The sequence below is a fragment of the Lytechinus pictus genome, chromosome 7 (genome assembly GCF_037042905.1).
Source record: "Lytechinus pictus isolate F3 Inbred chromosome 7, Lp3.0, whole genome shotgun sequence".
In the NCBI taxonomy this organism is placed as follows: Eukaryota; Metazoa; Echinodermata; class Echinoidea; order Temnopleuroida; family Toxopneustidae; genus Lytechinus; species Lytechinus pictus.
The window spans coordinates 22,623,069-22,641,192 of NC_087251.1; the positions used below are offsets into that span (position 1 = coordinate 22,623,069).

At 34.9% G+C, this 18,124-nt stretch overlaps 1 protein-coding gene across 2 annotated transcripts; it reads right to left on the minus strand.

The window, feature by feature from the left end:
- Nucleotides 1–308: 308 nt before the first annotated feature.
- Nucleotides 309–16,813, minus strand: LOC129264742 (transcription initiation factor IIA subunit 1-like). 2 transcript variants are annotated; one of them, XR_010294123.1, is made up of 10 exons: nt 16,676–16,813; nt 16,210–16,311; nt 13,664–13,817; nt 13,299–13,363; nt 11,987–12,098; nt 10,662–10,852; nt 8,032–8,175; nt 7,082–7,171; nt 5,135–6,593; nt 4,290–4,962 (listed from the first exon to the last, which is right to left on the minus strand). XR_010294123.1 is itself a non-coding variant. In XM_054902680.2 (9 exons), exons 1-9 carry the CDS (start codon nt 16,697–16,699, stop codon nt 6,486–6,488), a joined length of 990 nt encoding a protein of 329 aa, XP_054758655.1. In that variant the 5' UTR covers nt 16,700–16,813; the 3' UTR covers nt 309–6,485. The 2 variants fall into 2 exon arrangements, 1 of the variants encoding a protein (XP_054758655.1); XM_054902680.2 differs by having other exon boundaries at nt 309–6,593.
- Nucleotides 16,814–18,124: the final 1,311 nt, after the last annotated feature.

An 18,124-nucleotide genomic window follows, 5' to 3' on the forward strand; every position in this document is an offset into this window, starting at 1 on the left:
CCTCTATTGATATACGATGGCAAAATAAAAATGAATTGAAAATACATTATCATTGGAACCGCATTGTTAATTTATCATAGTTACGACAAGATTGTTTGCCATGAAGAAGAAGAAGAAAAAGAAGGAGAAGAAGAAGAGGAAGAGGAAGGAGAAGAAAAAGAAGAAGAGGAAGAAGAAGAAGAGAAGAAGAAAAATAAGAGAAAGGAGGTGAAGAAGAAGGGGAGGGAAAGAAGAAGAATGAGGACACTTATTACAATACATATACTAACCAATAATGACTTTAAAAACGCAAGTAGAACACCTTGAAATAAATAAACACATGTATATATCTTTATTTTTATGACATGAAATTGCTATTTACACAGTAGTTTAAAACAAAATTGTATACAGACATATACATCCATTGCAACGAAAAGTGACCTTTAACAAACATTTTCAACAAAAATTATGGCCCATACAAGGTGACTTTGTCACATTCTCTGCATAACGCACATTACTAAGGGAAAAATATTTGCCATTATCAAGTAAATCAACAATAAATTTCTATATCAATCCATATTACATCAATTTCACGCACAAAATCACTTCCATCAATTTTTTTAAAGTTCCTGATCTTCAAATAATTTATTTTAGTCAAAGTGTTACATGTGACCATTTTCTGAAATATAACATTCAGAATATTTTAATTTGTATTCATTGAGGTCAGTGATGATGTGTGTTTGAATAATCTTGCTAATTAAAAGTTTATCTTACTATCACTAACCTTTTGCTCAAATCTCAGTGTTTTTTTAATCGAATATCGGAATAGACTGCAAGGTAAAAAGATCAGTTGTGATCATGTGATTTTTTAAATTGTTTTGAGGCAATTAAACTTTGGACATAAACACAAGTGTTAAGTGTAATAGTTGGGGATTAAAAGATGGGACCATACTCCAATCATAATGTTTGAAATGATCCTTTTTCTAAACAATACAAAGTATTCTTATGTTTCCAATACAAGGGCATGTGAAGACCAACCTTAAGTGGTTTTCTCCAATGATTTTTCTGTGAATAAAGATGAAAATATGAAAGCTCTCAAATTATGTTCACCTCTCCCTCTGCTTCAAACTTTACTCTTAATAGCACATCAGATTTGCCCTTCATCGTGTTTAAGCATGATCCCATCATTCTTAAGTACAAATCGCCCTATCTTTCAAGAAATTATGATTGATGCAATGAATGTCAATGATGGAGAGCCAATGTCATAATTCTTTATCTATGAGCACATATGCACTCTCTCTTTTTTTTTAAACAAAAACGAGCACAATGATTGGTATAACACTGATGCAAGCACAAGCATTTGTCATATTTAGAAAACACTCTAAGCGCAGGCTCTGTAGGTCAGAGCTTGTCCGTGTCGTTTCAGATTTTTGATTGATTGGATCATGACAAATATCTGAAGACAAGATTCACTCTCAACTGACCAGAAAAAAATGCAAACTATTATAATATTATTCTTAAAGGGATGGTCCAGGCTGAAAATATTTATATCTAAATAAATAGAGTAAAATTCAGAGCAAAAAGCTGAAAATTTCATTAAATTCAGATAACAAATTACAAAGTTATTGAATTTTAAAGTTTATAAATATTTTGTGAAAACGGTTATATGCACATCGTCATGAATATTCATTAGGTGGGCTAATGATGTCACATCTCCACTTTCCTTTTTCTTATGTTATTACATGAAATCATAAATGTTTCATTTTCTCATACGTGTGTAAATGATGTGTCTCCATTATGATGAAATAAGTTGCGGCAATAAATAACTAATGCACTGAATCAGTTGTCAATCAAATTGTTTTAGTTCTTGGTAGAAAAAAATTGAATAAACCTAATTTCATATACATGTAATACAATACTAAAGAACAAGTGGGGATATGACATCATCAGCTCACCTAATGAATATTCATAAAGACATGCCTAGAACTGTTTCACCGGAATAATGCAAATCCGATTTTGATCAAATTTTCAGCATTTTGCTCTGTGAATTTCACTCTATTTATTGAGATAGAAATATCTCCAGCCTGGACTATCCCTTTAAATGAATGAGGTACATCTAAATTCTCAATTGCCATGGAAACTCTTGGAAAGTTAAACTTTCCTCCTCCACTCCATGGTAAGGATGGCATAAGGTCAATGAAAAAAATGAATGCTTAACAGTCCATAATAAATTACAAGTTGCCAAACAACTATGTGAAACAAACTACAGTATATGAGGAATGTAGAACTAATTATAAAAGACATTACTCAGGGGTGTGATAACAAATAAAGAGCTGAAAAAACTGAATTGAAAGAGCTCTCATAGTTTTTGTAGACATGAAAGCTAAAACATGCTGACATTAAGCAAAAGAAATTTTAGCTGAGATCAGCAAAAGAGCTGAACTTTCACACCCCTGATTACTAAAGACAAAAATTAGATGTCCGCATATGATATTTTTTGGTTTCATTATGTGTGACTATCACACTGTGCAGAACAATAACAAATAACTGCAGAGGTCAGATCAAGCACAGGGGATGCATGCTTCTACTTATCTATTCATGAGATTGTAACTTAAATAACATTTGCGTAGGTGCTACTGCAAGATTTTACGTCGTACTTTGTGAAACGCCTCCCTTGACGCTGGACCCCTGGCAATCCGTACAGGTTTCTTGATCATTTTCAATCACATTAACTACGTTTGAATGTTTGACATTATGAACACATATTGTGAGTGCACTGTACATTTTTTACCAGACTTGAATTCTAATTTTCTAAAATCTAAACACAGTCATAGTTTCTTTTAACATCTGAAAAAAAAATCCTACAATGGATTTTGGCACTTTATTTGCTAGTGATTCTAGACTGCATCCACCGAGATGTTGGTGTATGCAAATCAAGAAATCAAGATTCATGCTTAATAAATCAACTCCATGGGCTACTACACTTTCAAAATGAAATTCAAATTTTATACCTCTAAAACAACAAGGAGTTGAATGGATCACATTTGGCAGTGATTATCCAAGCACACAATCAACTATGCTAAGTCAATGCATGAATGCTGAAGATCACTATAACAGCTGCAATAATACGAGTCACCATTGTCACAAATCAATTGCTTACATGCACAAATTACATGTACTCTACCCCTTCTTTCAGTACACATTCATTATTGAATTTTTATTTCACATAATGTGAAAGAAAGCTAATGTAGCAGTAAACTTCTTGTAAATAAATATCATTTTCAGCCAAATTTTCATAAATATGAAAAAAACTGCCAAAGCATATACTGAGAACAGAAGGGATGGTTCATGCCAACAATAAAATGTTACATGGGCTCTCTAGTCTCCATCAAGCATGGAAATAGATTGGTTCATTAAGACAATAGGGAATTCATGATTTGTCCTCAGTGGAGCTCGTTTGATGGTAGGTACAAGAAAAATAAAAACCAAATCAAGTCTACAACACATGATTTTTTAATCTGAATAATATCATGAAAATTAAGATAGTGTGTGGCAGCATTCAGGTACCTTGTCACGAATTAGGAACCCGTCTTAAAAGGCAGGATTCCCGCAAGTGTCCTCTTGTTACCAATTCTCACACTTCATCATGGATAAAACACTGGGGAATGCAAAATAGCCGATATGAAAAGACGCATAGTGCCTGCTCAAAGTCGAGGCACTGATTTTTGACAAGGTACCTAAAGCTTGCATGTCACAGCCAATCCTTGCAATTTTGTAGAATCAAGCACACACCTGCATAGGTGTTTTACTCTGGTTTTCCATAGAGTCAAGCCCTGTCCACTGAATAATTTCATGAAAATCAAAAAGATGATTGTAGTAGCATTCCCCATGCAATAAGGAGAGGTCCTGTGGATTGGCATTGCTCTAGAATCATCATCCGATTTCCAATTGTAAATCTCGAATTCCCAATTCCAACGATTTGTGATCAACACAACTTCTTGAACATGAATCACGACTTGAAAAACGATAGTAGCTTCATGGGCCACAACAATCCAATTCAAAGCTCAATTGTCCCTGGGGCTTGTTTCATGAAGTTTTCCATTGTAATTACCATGATGGTTAAGTTACCATAATAGTAGCTTTCTATGAAACTATTCCCAGGATTTGTAAATCCATTTTCCATATCTATATCGATTTTAAAAGTTCCTATTATGAGCGAATGAAATTATGGCTACTCGTTTGCTGAGAGGAGACTTCTCATAAAATACTTTGTTATTGGCAACAAGTTAGTGAAATATACTTTTTTTTTTAATTGTGAACATGGTCTCTTGCCATCAATGAAGCTGTTAAAATGTTAAAAGGAGGCATAGACACATAAATAGAATTGAGTTGGATATTCTGAGAATCAAGATCAAACCCCCCCCCCCCTTAAAAAAAATATATACCTGTATATAATTTCCTAATTATCTTTGGTTTGCAAAGGAGAAAAAAAAAGAAATCCTATTTTAAAAATATATTGATTAAATGATGGTTCAGTTGGATTTTAAAATATTAACAGAATGTTTCAATAGTACACTTTTGAAAAGTAGAATCACATTTTAACCAACAAAAGTGGCCAAATCAATTAGAAAAAATCAATGGAAGATTTTCAAAAAGAAATAACAACATCATCAGTTTTTTTTTAGTACATATATATCTCTATAAATAAGTTCCAGGGCTCCTAATTTAAGGGTTTTTCCTGAAAATCAGCATCCCTACTTAACAGCAGACCTCACTGCTGTTAAAAAAAATATTACCCTAATGGCTAATGACTTATCAAAAGCATCGTGGTTTGTCTTACTGTTAATAAACAGAGACCCCATTGATGTAGCACCATCTTAGAAATATTGATATCTCTAAAAACTGAACATCATAATCTCACTGCTACAGCATCATTATAGAGTACCAAAGCGATGACGTCAGTTGCCATGGTGTCATGGCGGCCTGGTTTTAAACAAATGAACCCGCCGAATGAAAGCGTGTGTTTCTCATAGGGGAAAATGGCTGCTATCGGAATTTGATCGCTTGCAACCTATTTTTCAGATGAGCTAGTGTGTACAGACGATCGTCAGCTGCGACTCTGTTTAGAACCAGCCCGCCATGACACCTTGGCAACTGACGCCACACTTCTGTACTCTATGAAAGTGTCCCAGTGATATAGTAGAATAAGGGTACAAGGATGTAAGCAGTACAGCGTGACACCAAATAATATTTGACTGACATACGCACACTAAAAAAAAAAAATTCACCCTCCTTTCTTGTTTGAAGGATATATCTACACAGGACAGGGGTAAATATGTAGCACCCTAATCCTCACTGAAAATAACTGCCACAAATGTCCTGTCCCAAGATAAAAATTAAATTCCTATCCTACTCAAATAGGTGTTAAGTAAAGTTTGATACTAGATATAGACCAGTTTATGATCATCAAGATTTTACACACATTTCACAGCACACATGTGCCAGTTCTGATGACCTTGACAGAACAAGTGGAGAGTAAAGAGCAACATTGGCTGTCTGGTTTCAAAGTACTCATGAAACTTCTGTAAAGCAATACCTTGCCCATCAGTACTAAAACCAACTCCTTTACCGGATTATAGAAGCTGTCCAATAACAGGAGATTCTCTGACATAAGAACAGAAAACAAGTATATACACTGAAACCTTTATGTAAAGACCACCCAGGAGAGACAAGAAATGTAGTGATCTTTATGGACAGGTTCCTGTTATACATGTTTCAATGGGAAGAAAACTATGCAAGTGAAACCAAATTTGTGTTTTTTATTAGAAAGGTGGTCCTTTTAAAGGGGTGGGCGCTAAAGCCAATTTGACTTGTATAACCACAACCTACAATCGTGTGCCTAAATAGATACCTCCATGTTGGTACAAATTCACCAAGGTGGTTTTGAATCTGCACTTTTGACCAATGGTTAATGCAGATTTAATTTAGTTTATATTGAATAAGGGTTCAAGAATGAATGCACAATTTTAACGCAGGGTGCTAGATTTATGTTTTTTTCTATGGGTTCCAGGCCAGTGTTTATGTAAATTGATTTACATTAACACTGGACTAATGAATAATGAACAATGTATGCACATAACGCTGAAAGCCATCATCCCTCAAAGTCAAGAAATAGGGACGAGCCTGATTTTCTTTGCATTACATTTTTTTATCTTTTGAATCAGGCAAAGTGGGTGAAGTTGGAAAAGGTGATTGAGGCAAGTGAAATAAATCTGAAGCACCTATTCACGGAAACAAAACCATATTTGTAATGTTTATTTACTGCTCCTAATACAACTTATGCAAACTGAGCCAGTGGACAAACAAAAAATGCTCTCAACAATAAAGATTATCCACGTAACGGGGCAGCTGGCAGGTATGTGTATGCTACAGCAGAAAATAAGAAGAGTTGATGACTACAGTTCTACAAAACATCTTTGCAAGACTGGGCACTGTTCACATAGATACTACCAATCAGCATCCCCCGTTGATTTGTTGAAGACGTAGTCCTTTCCCTTTAGATTCATGATGCCATGTTTTAAAGTAAATTTCCATTTATTCCTATTCCGATTGATCTGTTAACAATTATAAAAAAGAAAAAAGAGCATTAAAAGTAAATGAAAGATGGCATATAATGGGATAATTTTTAAAAACACTGTGGTTGATATATTTTGCAAATAGCAAAGATATTAATAATATACATAAAATGGGCAGATTTATAATCTTTTTCAAGTATTATTTGTTGCAACAAAGAGACAAGGATGCCTAAACTTTTACTATTTATCAATATAAACAAAAATATAAACATTTTGTTGCTTTTTATATCAGTAAAGTAAACAAAGTACAAAAAGACATCAATCTGAAAAGGTTTGTTAACAATCAATTTACCTGGGGGCAGGGGGGGTAGACAATAATAAATTGAATGGCTTTATTTCATAGTATACCAGGCATATTCCACAAAATATTGATACAAACTCTAGGAATGTATCTGGTATCCCATATTGCATTCAATATGTTTTGCATTCATATGAGTAGAATTTTGGGAGAATTATCACATATTTACCTTGTCATACTGGCATACTACAACATTTTCTGATTCAAATAAATCAGCCGGATCTTCATCACTAACGTCATCAGCAGAGTTCAGAGGGTCCTAGGTAAAAACAAAATTAATGAACACAAATTTCTTTAAATATAGATTACATAAGATCATCTCTGGTCATGAAATGGAAATGAAACAGAGAAACTCTCTTAGAGTAGTTAGGAATCGGTGAATGCTTAATTATCATAAACCATTCAAAGAGGATTTCAGAGGACAGAAAAGATAACTAGCTTGTTGTACAATACATGTACTGCACACAGAAAAGCATGCATGGGACTACATGTAAATGTATGGCCTAAATATTTTAATGTTTGTCATGCTTTTAATGCTAAAGCATCTGAAGAGCAACTTTTTTCAGTGAAACTTTTTAACTTTCTTCTGACATGAAAAGAAAAGAACATGAGATCCCCTACCTTCACTTAAAAAAAATTATAGGTGACTCTGCTGAAGTTGAATCCCTTGGGATCACAGAAATCTCTTTGACTTAAATAGGCCAAATTTGACTTATTGGCACATGTTTTGCCTATTCTGGTATAGAGTTGGGTGATTATTCGACTTATGCAGATTCAATTGCAAATATATATTTTTTTAAAAGGCCAGCGATGTGATGATAAGGCCATCTAGAATTGATTGGCCAAATAATATGACTCACACGCATCATTTCAGCATTTCTAAAGTGACAAATCCACATGGATTATGAACTCAAGGTGCTCAATGTATGCCTTCTTCTAGATAACAAATTATGGCTTGAAAGACCTGTGATTACAGAATCCATTCGAGGACATTCCACAGCTAAGTCCAAGTCATTTTTTCACCCAAACTTTGGGCACAGTTACTTCAAATAGTGCCTATCAGTGCAGGCCAAATAAGCAAAAACAAAAACAGCCACTGAGCCCAGCCGATTATTTTACCTCCTCATCTTCACCACCACCATCGTCGTTTTCTTTGTCATCATCGTCATCGTCGTCATCCTTATCATCATCGTCATCATCATCGAAGTCATCCTCTTCATCATCTGATGAATCATTAGCACCGTCAACTTGCACTATTGAAGGCTGTATCAATAGAAGTATAAAGAATAAACAAAAAATATATCAAATTTCTCGTCATATCAAAGTCATGAATTCGCATACATGTTGCCAATTTCACCACACTGGTACCAAGGGAGCATTTCATGAATATGTCAGTGATTTTCACAAGCAAATATTATTTACAAGCAACTAAAATCCTTGCAACCACTTGGCAGATAGCAAATTGTCATGGAGAATCGATCACTGTCAAGAAACTTCGCAAAAGGCTCTAATAGTGACGTTGGGTCTAAGATGTCCGTCTCCCTGCCAGACAGGCCAATGTACAGTATATGGCAGGGGACTGACTTTGTCCTAAATCAAACAGGTTTTGCTGAGATAAACCAAAATCAGGATCGAATGCATCAGGAAGTTGGCATTAAATGGTCACATTCTGAAAAAAAAAATTATCAACAGTTGAACAGTATCACTCTTGTAGGTCATTCTTGACATGTATACATATATCAATTCTTACAATCTATTCTCAAACATTACATTTTTACATTAATTTCTTTAAGCTTTGATGACTCGGGTTGTATTTTAACTTTCATTTCACTGTTCTTTGACATGTTACAAACCTGAGAAAACCCACGCATAAGAAGATTGACTCTCAAAATGCAAGTAATCACAGAAATCCCTTTATGATCTAAATCTATGGCATCTTCCTGTTGTATTTTGTAAATTCTGATGGAGGGTTCCACTGAAAGGTCTCTCATTCTTAGCCCAGGCAAAAGGACAAGGGGTGTTTCATGAAAATGCTTCTAAGTTGAACAAAAATAAATGTATGGCATAGGACAAGTCAAATGGGTTTCACAATCCTTTATTTAGTGATTGAATTTGAGGTTACACTTCGTAATTCCAAAGGTTCGTAATTCCGAAGGTTCTTTATTCCGAAGGTTTGTACTTCCGAAACACGTAAATTGCCTATACCTCGATGTTCGTTAATCCAAAAACGTAAAAGGGTTCGTTAATCCGAACATTTGTGGCGTTATTCCGAAGGTTCGATAATCCGAAAACGAAATAAGGTTTGATGTTCCGAAAGTTTGTTAATCCGAAAACGAAATAAGGTTCGTTGTTCCGAAGGTTCGTTAATCCGAAAACGAAATAAGGTTCGTTGGTCCGAAAACGAAATAAGGTTCGTTAATCATTTCTTTTTTGGACTAACGAACCTTCGGAATTACGAACCTCATTTCGTTTTCGGATTAACGAACCTTCAGAATTACGAACCTCATTTCATTTTCGGACTAACGAACCTTCGGAATTACGAACCTTATTTCGTTTTCGGATTAACGAACCATCAGAATTACGAACCTTCGGAATTACGAACCTTCGGAAATACGAACCTTCGGAATAACCGAACCTTCGGAATAACGAAGCTTCGGAATTACGAATGTATGCGGAATTTGAAACATTGACATTTTAATTTACATTAATAGTGCAAGCCTCAATTTAAATGCGAGTGTCTCATAGTATGGTGGTACTGACGTTTTTTTCCCTTCAGTAATAAAAAATCTATCCACATTGTGCTCAACTCAACCCAAGTGAGTTAAATGGATGCCTGCCAGGATTGATTCCATGAGAGCAACATACACTGTACAATGCATAATTGAGCACTTTTAGAAACGTACATAGACATAGACGACTTGTACGAGATGACATCATTTTTTAGCCTGCCATATGCCTCAGGTCCTCACACATGTCCACTCTCAGAATCGAGAACCTCGCCACATCCATTTTGCGGTTCTCCTAAATCATAGTCGACGTGCACGTGAGTGACGTCATTTTAACTGCTCAAGCTCAGCATAAAGATCAACCTTTCCCTTTAAAACACAGTTTTCAGTGACTTTTCACAAAATTAATGTAAGTTGTACGATACATTATGTTTATCATATTTGAAATTGCTTTCTGATATCCAAAATATATATCAATATATATCCTAACTCGCGTAAAAAGGAATCAAAGCAAATGAAAGGGCAAGTGTGCACAAGTTGCACCTTCGCATCCCTCGACCGGGTCGCCAGGCGATGGTACGCCAGAACTTCTGGGTCGGGCAGCGTGTCATGACCCGCTGGTTACCGCGCTGTTTCACGTGGACGTACGTACACGTACAAGTCGAGTGAAATCTAAAGTAATCGCATCTGTAGTGAACAAGGGCAGACAACGACGTTGACTTGAACGATCAGACGACTGCTATCTGCTCCTAAAAGTCTCTATTGTTTGAGCTGAGACCAGGGTAATAATAATATTAACACTTTTGCTTTGTATCCTCTGGAAATATGGCTATATAAATCTAATTAATATTATCATTGCCATCATTAAATCAAATTAAAAAACAGTAATGCTTTATCAAAATGTAGGAAACACTTTGGCCAAAGATTTTGGAACTGCATCATAAATTTGTTTGGGAATCAGGGTGGTCCCTTTCCCCAACCCACCCACCCCTAATAGATATTCAAAAAAAAAAAACTACTGACCTGGTCTCCACTGGATTGCACTCTTAATGTACCTGGGGGCAGCACAACACCTTGGGGTGTGATGATACGTGATTGTTGGGTATTGGACTGAGCACCTGGTTGGAGGATGATTGGTGGGTACCCAACCACACCACCTTGCTGCTGTTGGGTCTGGATTTGGTATGCTGGGAATGTTTGGGTTGCACCACCAGCTGTAAACAAGATTTGAAATAAAAACATTTTCTTTTTAGAGATGGATGTAAAATGATGAAAATAAATAAAATGGTGCATAAAAAGGGTTGAGCTGTGCAATGGAACTTCAAGGCATTAATATTACTCAAATATACTCAAATATTAATTTTTATTAAAAGTAATTTGACACATTTAAACGCTACCTTAAGACACGTCTATTCAATGCTTCCTACTCTTAATTGTTCCGTAATTTATCATTGTGTTTGTACTTATCTCTTTCTTTCTTTCACTGCACCTTGGGCACTCTGCATACTGGATTTGGTGCACTACAAATCTCATTTATAATCATTATTATGATTAATTATGAAGTAAAATAAATGTTTTGACATAAATCTAACTTAATAATTGACATCAATTGTAAGATTGTTCATTGCACATCTTTATGGAGCCTGAAGGACGGCACTGAAGTGCTAAAATCTAAATGTTAATCCTTGTCATGGTTATTTCATTTTGAATGTTCTCTCTTTGAATTGATCAAACTTCAGAAATATGTTTCAATATTTACCTTGAAACAAAGATTTATTGGTGGACTTTTTATTCTTGGGAGCCACTGCTCAAAGACTTGAGTTTTTTTCCCCTTATACTTCTTTTGTATGGAAGCTTGCAAGGTAAGTATTGCTCTGTTTCAAATTCATAATTTTCATGCTCAAATATTTCAATCGCCTTTCCTATCAATTTGGCGAACCTAGGAAATCTTTACTAAAGTTGTGCATTACACATGATACAAATGACTTGAAAATGAAATTCCAACCAAAGTGGATATCCCAACAGGGTGCCCTAAAAACCATTTCTAACATATTACAAAGCCTGACCTTGTGTGGACCAAAAATGTCATTTGCTTATAATTATTGATATTACTTTAAATCTCGAACGCCATACTTAAGCATATGGTTTGTGTTTGATGCTGATAATGAGGATTCAAGTTGGCTCTTCACACAAGTTGTTTAAAAAACTCTGCTTAGCTATATATAAACCTTGACAAACATTAAAAAACACCCCCTCCTCTGAGTGTGGTACAACATGGCAAAACAGGTACTCCATTCTCTCAGTCATATACATGTATGTTAAAACCAATTGAAACATAATAGACTCACTAGCTCCTTGTTGGATGGTATATGATGGTACATTCTGGATCTGTTGCTGTTGTGATTGTAGTTGAAGCATGTTCTGCTGAAGTGCTGCAGATGCTGCAACCGCTGATGAGCTCTGTCAACAATAAGAAATCCATAAACAGAGGGGCATTACACAAAATATATTTTGTCAATGAAATTAGCACAACCACCTCTAACTCCCAAAACAGTGACCATCAAAATATAAAGTTTATCACCATTGGCTTCAGTGGACAAAAACAAATCATGAGATAAGCACTTTTATTAAAGTTCAGCTTGTGGTATGTGGCTGTGAAAAAAATGTGATTGAATTTGATTTGATTTCTTTTTTTCTTCTGCATTCACATCATTCATATTTTATGATACATTTTTCGTTACATTACAAACATAGTATAATGATTGCTGTTTTTGGCATGAATCATAGCAAAAAAATACTACCAAATTACTAAAAAATGTACGATTTGCAGAAGGATTGTTATCATAAGTAGATTGCTTGAGAAAAAAAGGCAACCCCAGATTAAAACTTGTTAAATTGATTAATACATTTATAAAATTTCATTTGGAATACCATGATAAACTGCAGTAAAATGGAGGAATTGATTAAGACTGTTACATTGTAAATTTTCTAAAACATGCAATCATATTTTTGTGGTTTTTTTTAATTGATAAAGGCCTCTTATAAAAGTATTCCATTCAAACGTCTCTCTCCATGCTATAAACTTTCCTAAAGCTAAATGCTAGATGTGTTAATGATTTTATTGGTCATTATGTACAATACATATATGAAAATAGGATTCTGGAAGAAATTGTGCAATTGCTGAGAAATTTGCAAAATAAGGATGGTATTCCATAAACATGCCAGTCACTTTCCAAGCAATAAAAATACACTGCCCCACATGTGCTCATATTTTTGCTCATTATGCTCCTGTTCACCATAAATGCAACAATTCACAATGAAAGCCAGTGGCCCGTATTCTGAAGTCGGGTTTAATTTAAACTACCGGTATGCTCTGGTCTTAAGTTGTGGTTTAAATATGGAAAGCCAATTGTTACATAAATCTATAACAGTACAGGTTCAATTGTATCAGCTCATTTGACTCCCAAAACATTATGAACTGCCTGGGAAGGATAAGTATGACAGTTGTCTTCACCATTAAAGAATTGGTAAAGAGCACAGTAAACATGAGAAGCATTCACTCTAAACAAAATTTTGAAATTTTTGGCTTCCCATAATTTTAGCAGTTAGACCATGGTCAAATTTAAACCCCACTTCAGAATACTGGCCAGTATGTCTTACCAAGTTGTTAGATACAGATGACTGTGATGAAGGAGCCCCCTGAAGGACCATTTGCGGCTGAGTTCCTGATGAAAAGATGAAAAAATAAAATGGGAAACATAATTAATGGTCCGAATTCACAAAGGTGGTTTTTAAAACCATCGGTTGAACCCATGGTTTTAAAAACCACCTTTGTGAATTCAGGCCAATAATAATGAACAGATTTCATTTCATTTATTTTATTTCGACACGGTACATGTACATCAGCCAAAGGCTGTTCTTCAGAATGTCTGTGTACAGATGAATACTCAATGTGAATGGTTTATTATATAAAAAAGATAAAATAATTTATTCAAATAGTCATATATAAACTCAGTACAACTCACTTTGTTGGTCGATATGTTGCCTGTCGGTTGAAGATTGGGCAATTTGATATTGTCTTGAAGCATCTTGTTGACCTTTGAACTTGCCGGCTACATGTTGAGGTTGTGGTTGGGTGAGATCTATGGCTTTTGATTGGATGAGCTTGCCCTCCCATATCTGTTCAATCATTGCAAAGCAAAATAGACATCTCAAGATTAACCAAAATGAAACAGGAAAGTTGTTTTTTCATAATGAAACTTTATGATAATGATGATGATAATAATGATAATCATGATAAAATAGTTTAATGATTAGAACAAATCTATTATAATATTGATACAATAATATTGTAAAATGATTACATCAACAAACAAAAGTATTTGTTAATTCAGGAAACCCTCATTAGCTTCAAGGTTTCCCCACTTTTGAACTATGCCCTTATGAGGTACTTTGCCACTAATTCCCAGGTACATGTACATGTATGTTACCTATTTTACATCTTGTAAGCTGGAATGAGTTTTTCCCTGTATGACTTAGAAGATGTAAATAACATGTTCTGAATATTCTGGTCTGAAAAACAAATCTTTGGCTCCAGCAATTATTCAAGTTAAGGACAAATCATGCAGACTATGCTACTGTTTTATGCCAAATCCCCTAATTTTGTTTATTACTTATTTAAAAAAAATATTTAAAACTAATTTCATAAAAATCATAGATTATTCATCATTTAAATATTAAAATTGGAAGTAAAAAAAAGAAGAGACGAGTCGAAATTCGGGGGGGGGGGGGGTGTGAAAGTGAGACCCCTGAACCCATACCCACATCCATGGATTCTTTTGCCGTAAATAGGCACCCATCTCTAAGGATTTTCTGTGAAAAGACGACCCATGTTTGAATTTGAATTTTAATGTTAACACATTTCAGGTGCAATATAATATAATTCAATTCTAAACATTCTGAAAGTGTTTGGTGAGTTTCAAACCCGCACCAACTGAAGCATATATTATACAGCACCAATTATCTGATTGCGCCATACCAGACAAATTGATCATTGGGACAAAAATTACGGTATGTAATGTACTATTCATTTTCTGTGGATATGAATATTTTTTAGGCATACTTGACTCGGCCCTGCATATTTCATCATTTGGGAGCAAACACAGTTCTAAATCTCAGACAAAATAACGTGGGAAATATAAAAATTAGTGACCCCATGTCTTCAGATTATTTTTGTGGAAATTGGAATCATGTCTAAAGATCTTTTTTATGAAAACGGGAGGTTAATGTCTAAGGATTTTTCTTGAAAAATTCACCCTTCCCAGCGGCACATCTCATATACCCAATAGGCCTGTTTTAGCCTATTTAAATTTCTTTTTTTGCTTTCGCCAAACTACAATAAATATGGACTTATTCCAAGCTAATTGAGAGGAAGCATCAGGGAGCCCCACCCCCCCCCCCCCCCAAGCCCAAACCTGGCTGCAGACCAAGAACTTTCTAAAAGTTAAAAAAGGGGGGAAAATGAAGAGGGCAGTATCTCTATTCTGACTAGAGATTTGATGAAAGACATAAGAAATAACACCTGGCAATTTTTTTTTCATTGAGTTCTAAAAAAAAAAAAAAAATCCCTCAAAAAAAGAATGGTTGAAACAGGTCATTTATAAGTTTTCACCAGTCCAGCATGAATGACATCAAATGGTAGTTTATTCAAAGAGACTCTATTTTAAACTTGTCTGTCTTACACATGCATAATTTCTAAAGTTTTTTTTAATTTTTTCAAAAATAAATATTCCAATAGTGATTAATGATTGCATAGTGTGCTAAAAACTAGGTTTCAAATAATATCAAAAGATGTGCTTGAAAACAAAATAGCAATCCTCTGATTGTTTGCTTCATATTTTATCCAACCTCAACGGTAATTCAAAGGGTCTGGAAAGAGAATAGACACGAAGACTACCAAGACATATGATCAATAAGCTTCTTTATGCATGAGTCAGGGCACCGGCGGATATTCATTGGTTCACTAAATACCACTTCATGAATATGTATAAAAACCTAAGGTCACTCAACCAAATACACGAATGTCATTGGCTGCAAGGCGATCTGTAGTCAAATGAGGCTCCAGTATAAATACATGGGCATATGCAAATCGAACCCTAACAAGAGGTCGCGGCGCTCCTGTAAAGATGGCAGTTCACGCCGAGACCGCTGCCGTGACACACCGCACAATTGGGCGCGAATGGTTCCTACAAATAAGGATTTATCGGAAAGTGGGAAAACAGAATGTGGAGTCGAAAAGAGAGGAAATTTTGTTCTTAGGGTAGGGGATCTTCTGAACAATCTATACATCGTGCTGGAGTTGGCAAAAACGAAAAAGAGGCATCCGAAAAAGCCCCTCTTGAGAGAACATCAGTCCTCTCAATCGACGTGTAATATGCATTGCCATTGCAAATATTTTCTGTGCGATTATCACAGTACCACTACCGGTACATGTACAGAAGAACGAGAGCAGCTTTGTACATATTTTGCCACTGGCAGAATGTTCAAACAGGCGCAGGCAGCGTATTCTTACCTGTTTCAGATCTTGCAAAACATTTTCCTCCACTCCTTCGTCCAAGAATGCATCTCGAACGTTGTTAATCACATCATCGATTACACTTTTGTACAATTTGTGCTGTAAAATGCGAAAGAAGAGAATTTAGGGAAGGCTGAAAATATATATGATGAATAGATCTACATTATCAGGAAATTATTGAAAAAAAGACAAACCCCTGCAAACCATGATCATCGATTACCAATTCATCCAATAATCTGTCGTTAATTTTGTTTATTATATTATTATCTGACGTCAAAATTTCGTCAAGAAGGATGCGTCCTCTGACTGAGTCTGACCTATCTCCCTAAATATTTACTGAAATTTTTTATTTTAATCAAAATCAGACTCGGTTCATAGACAGTCATTTTCAAAAAAGACAATTTATTTAATTAAACACATATTTTTCCCCGTGAATTTTCTTATTAATCCCATAAAGGCTCACCACAGTCTGAGAATTAGAAGCCATTTTCAAATTTCAAAAGAAAAGGTCCAGATCTGATGAAATGAGAGTTGAAAAAAAGAGTACAGGTACGCTTCTCTCCTCACGTCTCGGCTCCACCGAAGCCACTGCAACTCTGTCGCTCGTGGCTTTTATACTCGTCAACAAGTTCTCTTTTTCACCTATAGGGGAGCGGCAAATTGAAGGAATTGTCATACCCCCTATTAAAACTCCTCGTTCAAAACTATTCAAGTTAATGAAAATATAATGTATCATTACATGTATAAAACAACAAAATTGGTTAATTGTAATTAGTTTTTATACATTTAGTAATAATATACAATCAAAAAGTCAATATTTTTTTTCATAATAGAGTTTTGTTTTCATAATTTGCTAATAGCCTTGTATGTAAAAATCGTCTGCTTCCGTTATCTAGTTTGTCGTCTGCTATATGACAATTGATGAAGAATACGAATTTGGAATAAATGCCTCAATGAATGACGAATATACCATTTTTAGCAGGTAGTTTTGATTTTTGAAAATATACAAATCATTCATCCGCAATGCAGTGAAATCCTTGGCAACACCTCGTTTCTAATTAATGTTCATGCAGGTGAATAAATAAATCTCTATCCCTTACAGGACAATGGTCTATCCTCACAAAAAAAATGATTTGAAGAAGGATAAAATCAAACAAACAAGGTATTTGTACATCCTGGTCAGTATATAAATGAGGATTCTTGGAGATTTTTGTTTTTATCTGACAGTAGCCATAGCAATATTGCTTCTCAGCCAATCAAAAATCAAGGTAAGTTGTCAGATCTGACAAGTTGTCGGATGAAAATGCTGATGAAACGCTCCCCTGATCGTGTAACCCGCTCACTATTTATTATTTTATGAAATATGAATGTTTTCATTTTCTCCTCATTATATTGTGAAACAAAGTTTGATTCCTCCCTGAAAATGTGGAATTAACGCTGATGTTCGATGTAGGGTTCCTTTATTGAAAAAATTTGCAAAATTTGAGATATCGTACAAAAAATACAATAGAAATAGTAAGTGAGTGAGACCATCGACTCTTTCACTTATGTGCATATGGTGAATTTAATTATTTCTGGAAAATAAACGAAGCCTTAAAATGTCATGGCTATCTTATTTCACATCCGATTTCGATGAAGTTTCTACTTGTTTGATTTTTTTTATCTTCATTCAAATAAACTGTTGGGGGTGTACTTTCTTTTTAACATGAAAAAATGATTCCTCAAAACAGAAATTGAAACAAAGATTTTATTTACATTCAGTTAACCTTTACCGATTTGGTTGTTCAAAATCCACTTTTATTGCGCTTATCACATCGATGATCGAGCCTTCTGATGCGCATATACAGATTAGTATAATGGTCAATATGGCTTGCCACTTTAATACAGTGTATATGCATATTCCCTAGCTAGG

Bases quoted from the DNA above. Each gene is read 5' to 3' on its own strand.
- LOC129264742 (XM_054902680.2), bottom strand. From the start codon at position 16,699: ATGGCTTCTAATTCTCAGACTGTG. The intron at 16,312-16,675 runs GTGAGCCTTTAT...CGCATTTTACAG, and splicing joins CTTCTAATTCTCAGACTGTG to CACAAATTGTACAAAAGTGT. The intron at 7,172-8,031 runs GTAAAATAATCG...GTTTTTACCTAG, and splicing joins GTGGTGGTGAAGATGAGGAG to GACCCTCTGAACTCTGCTGA.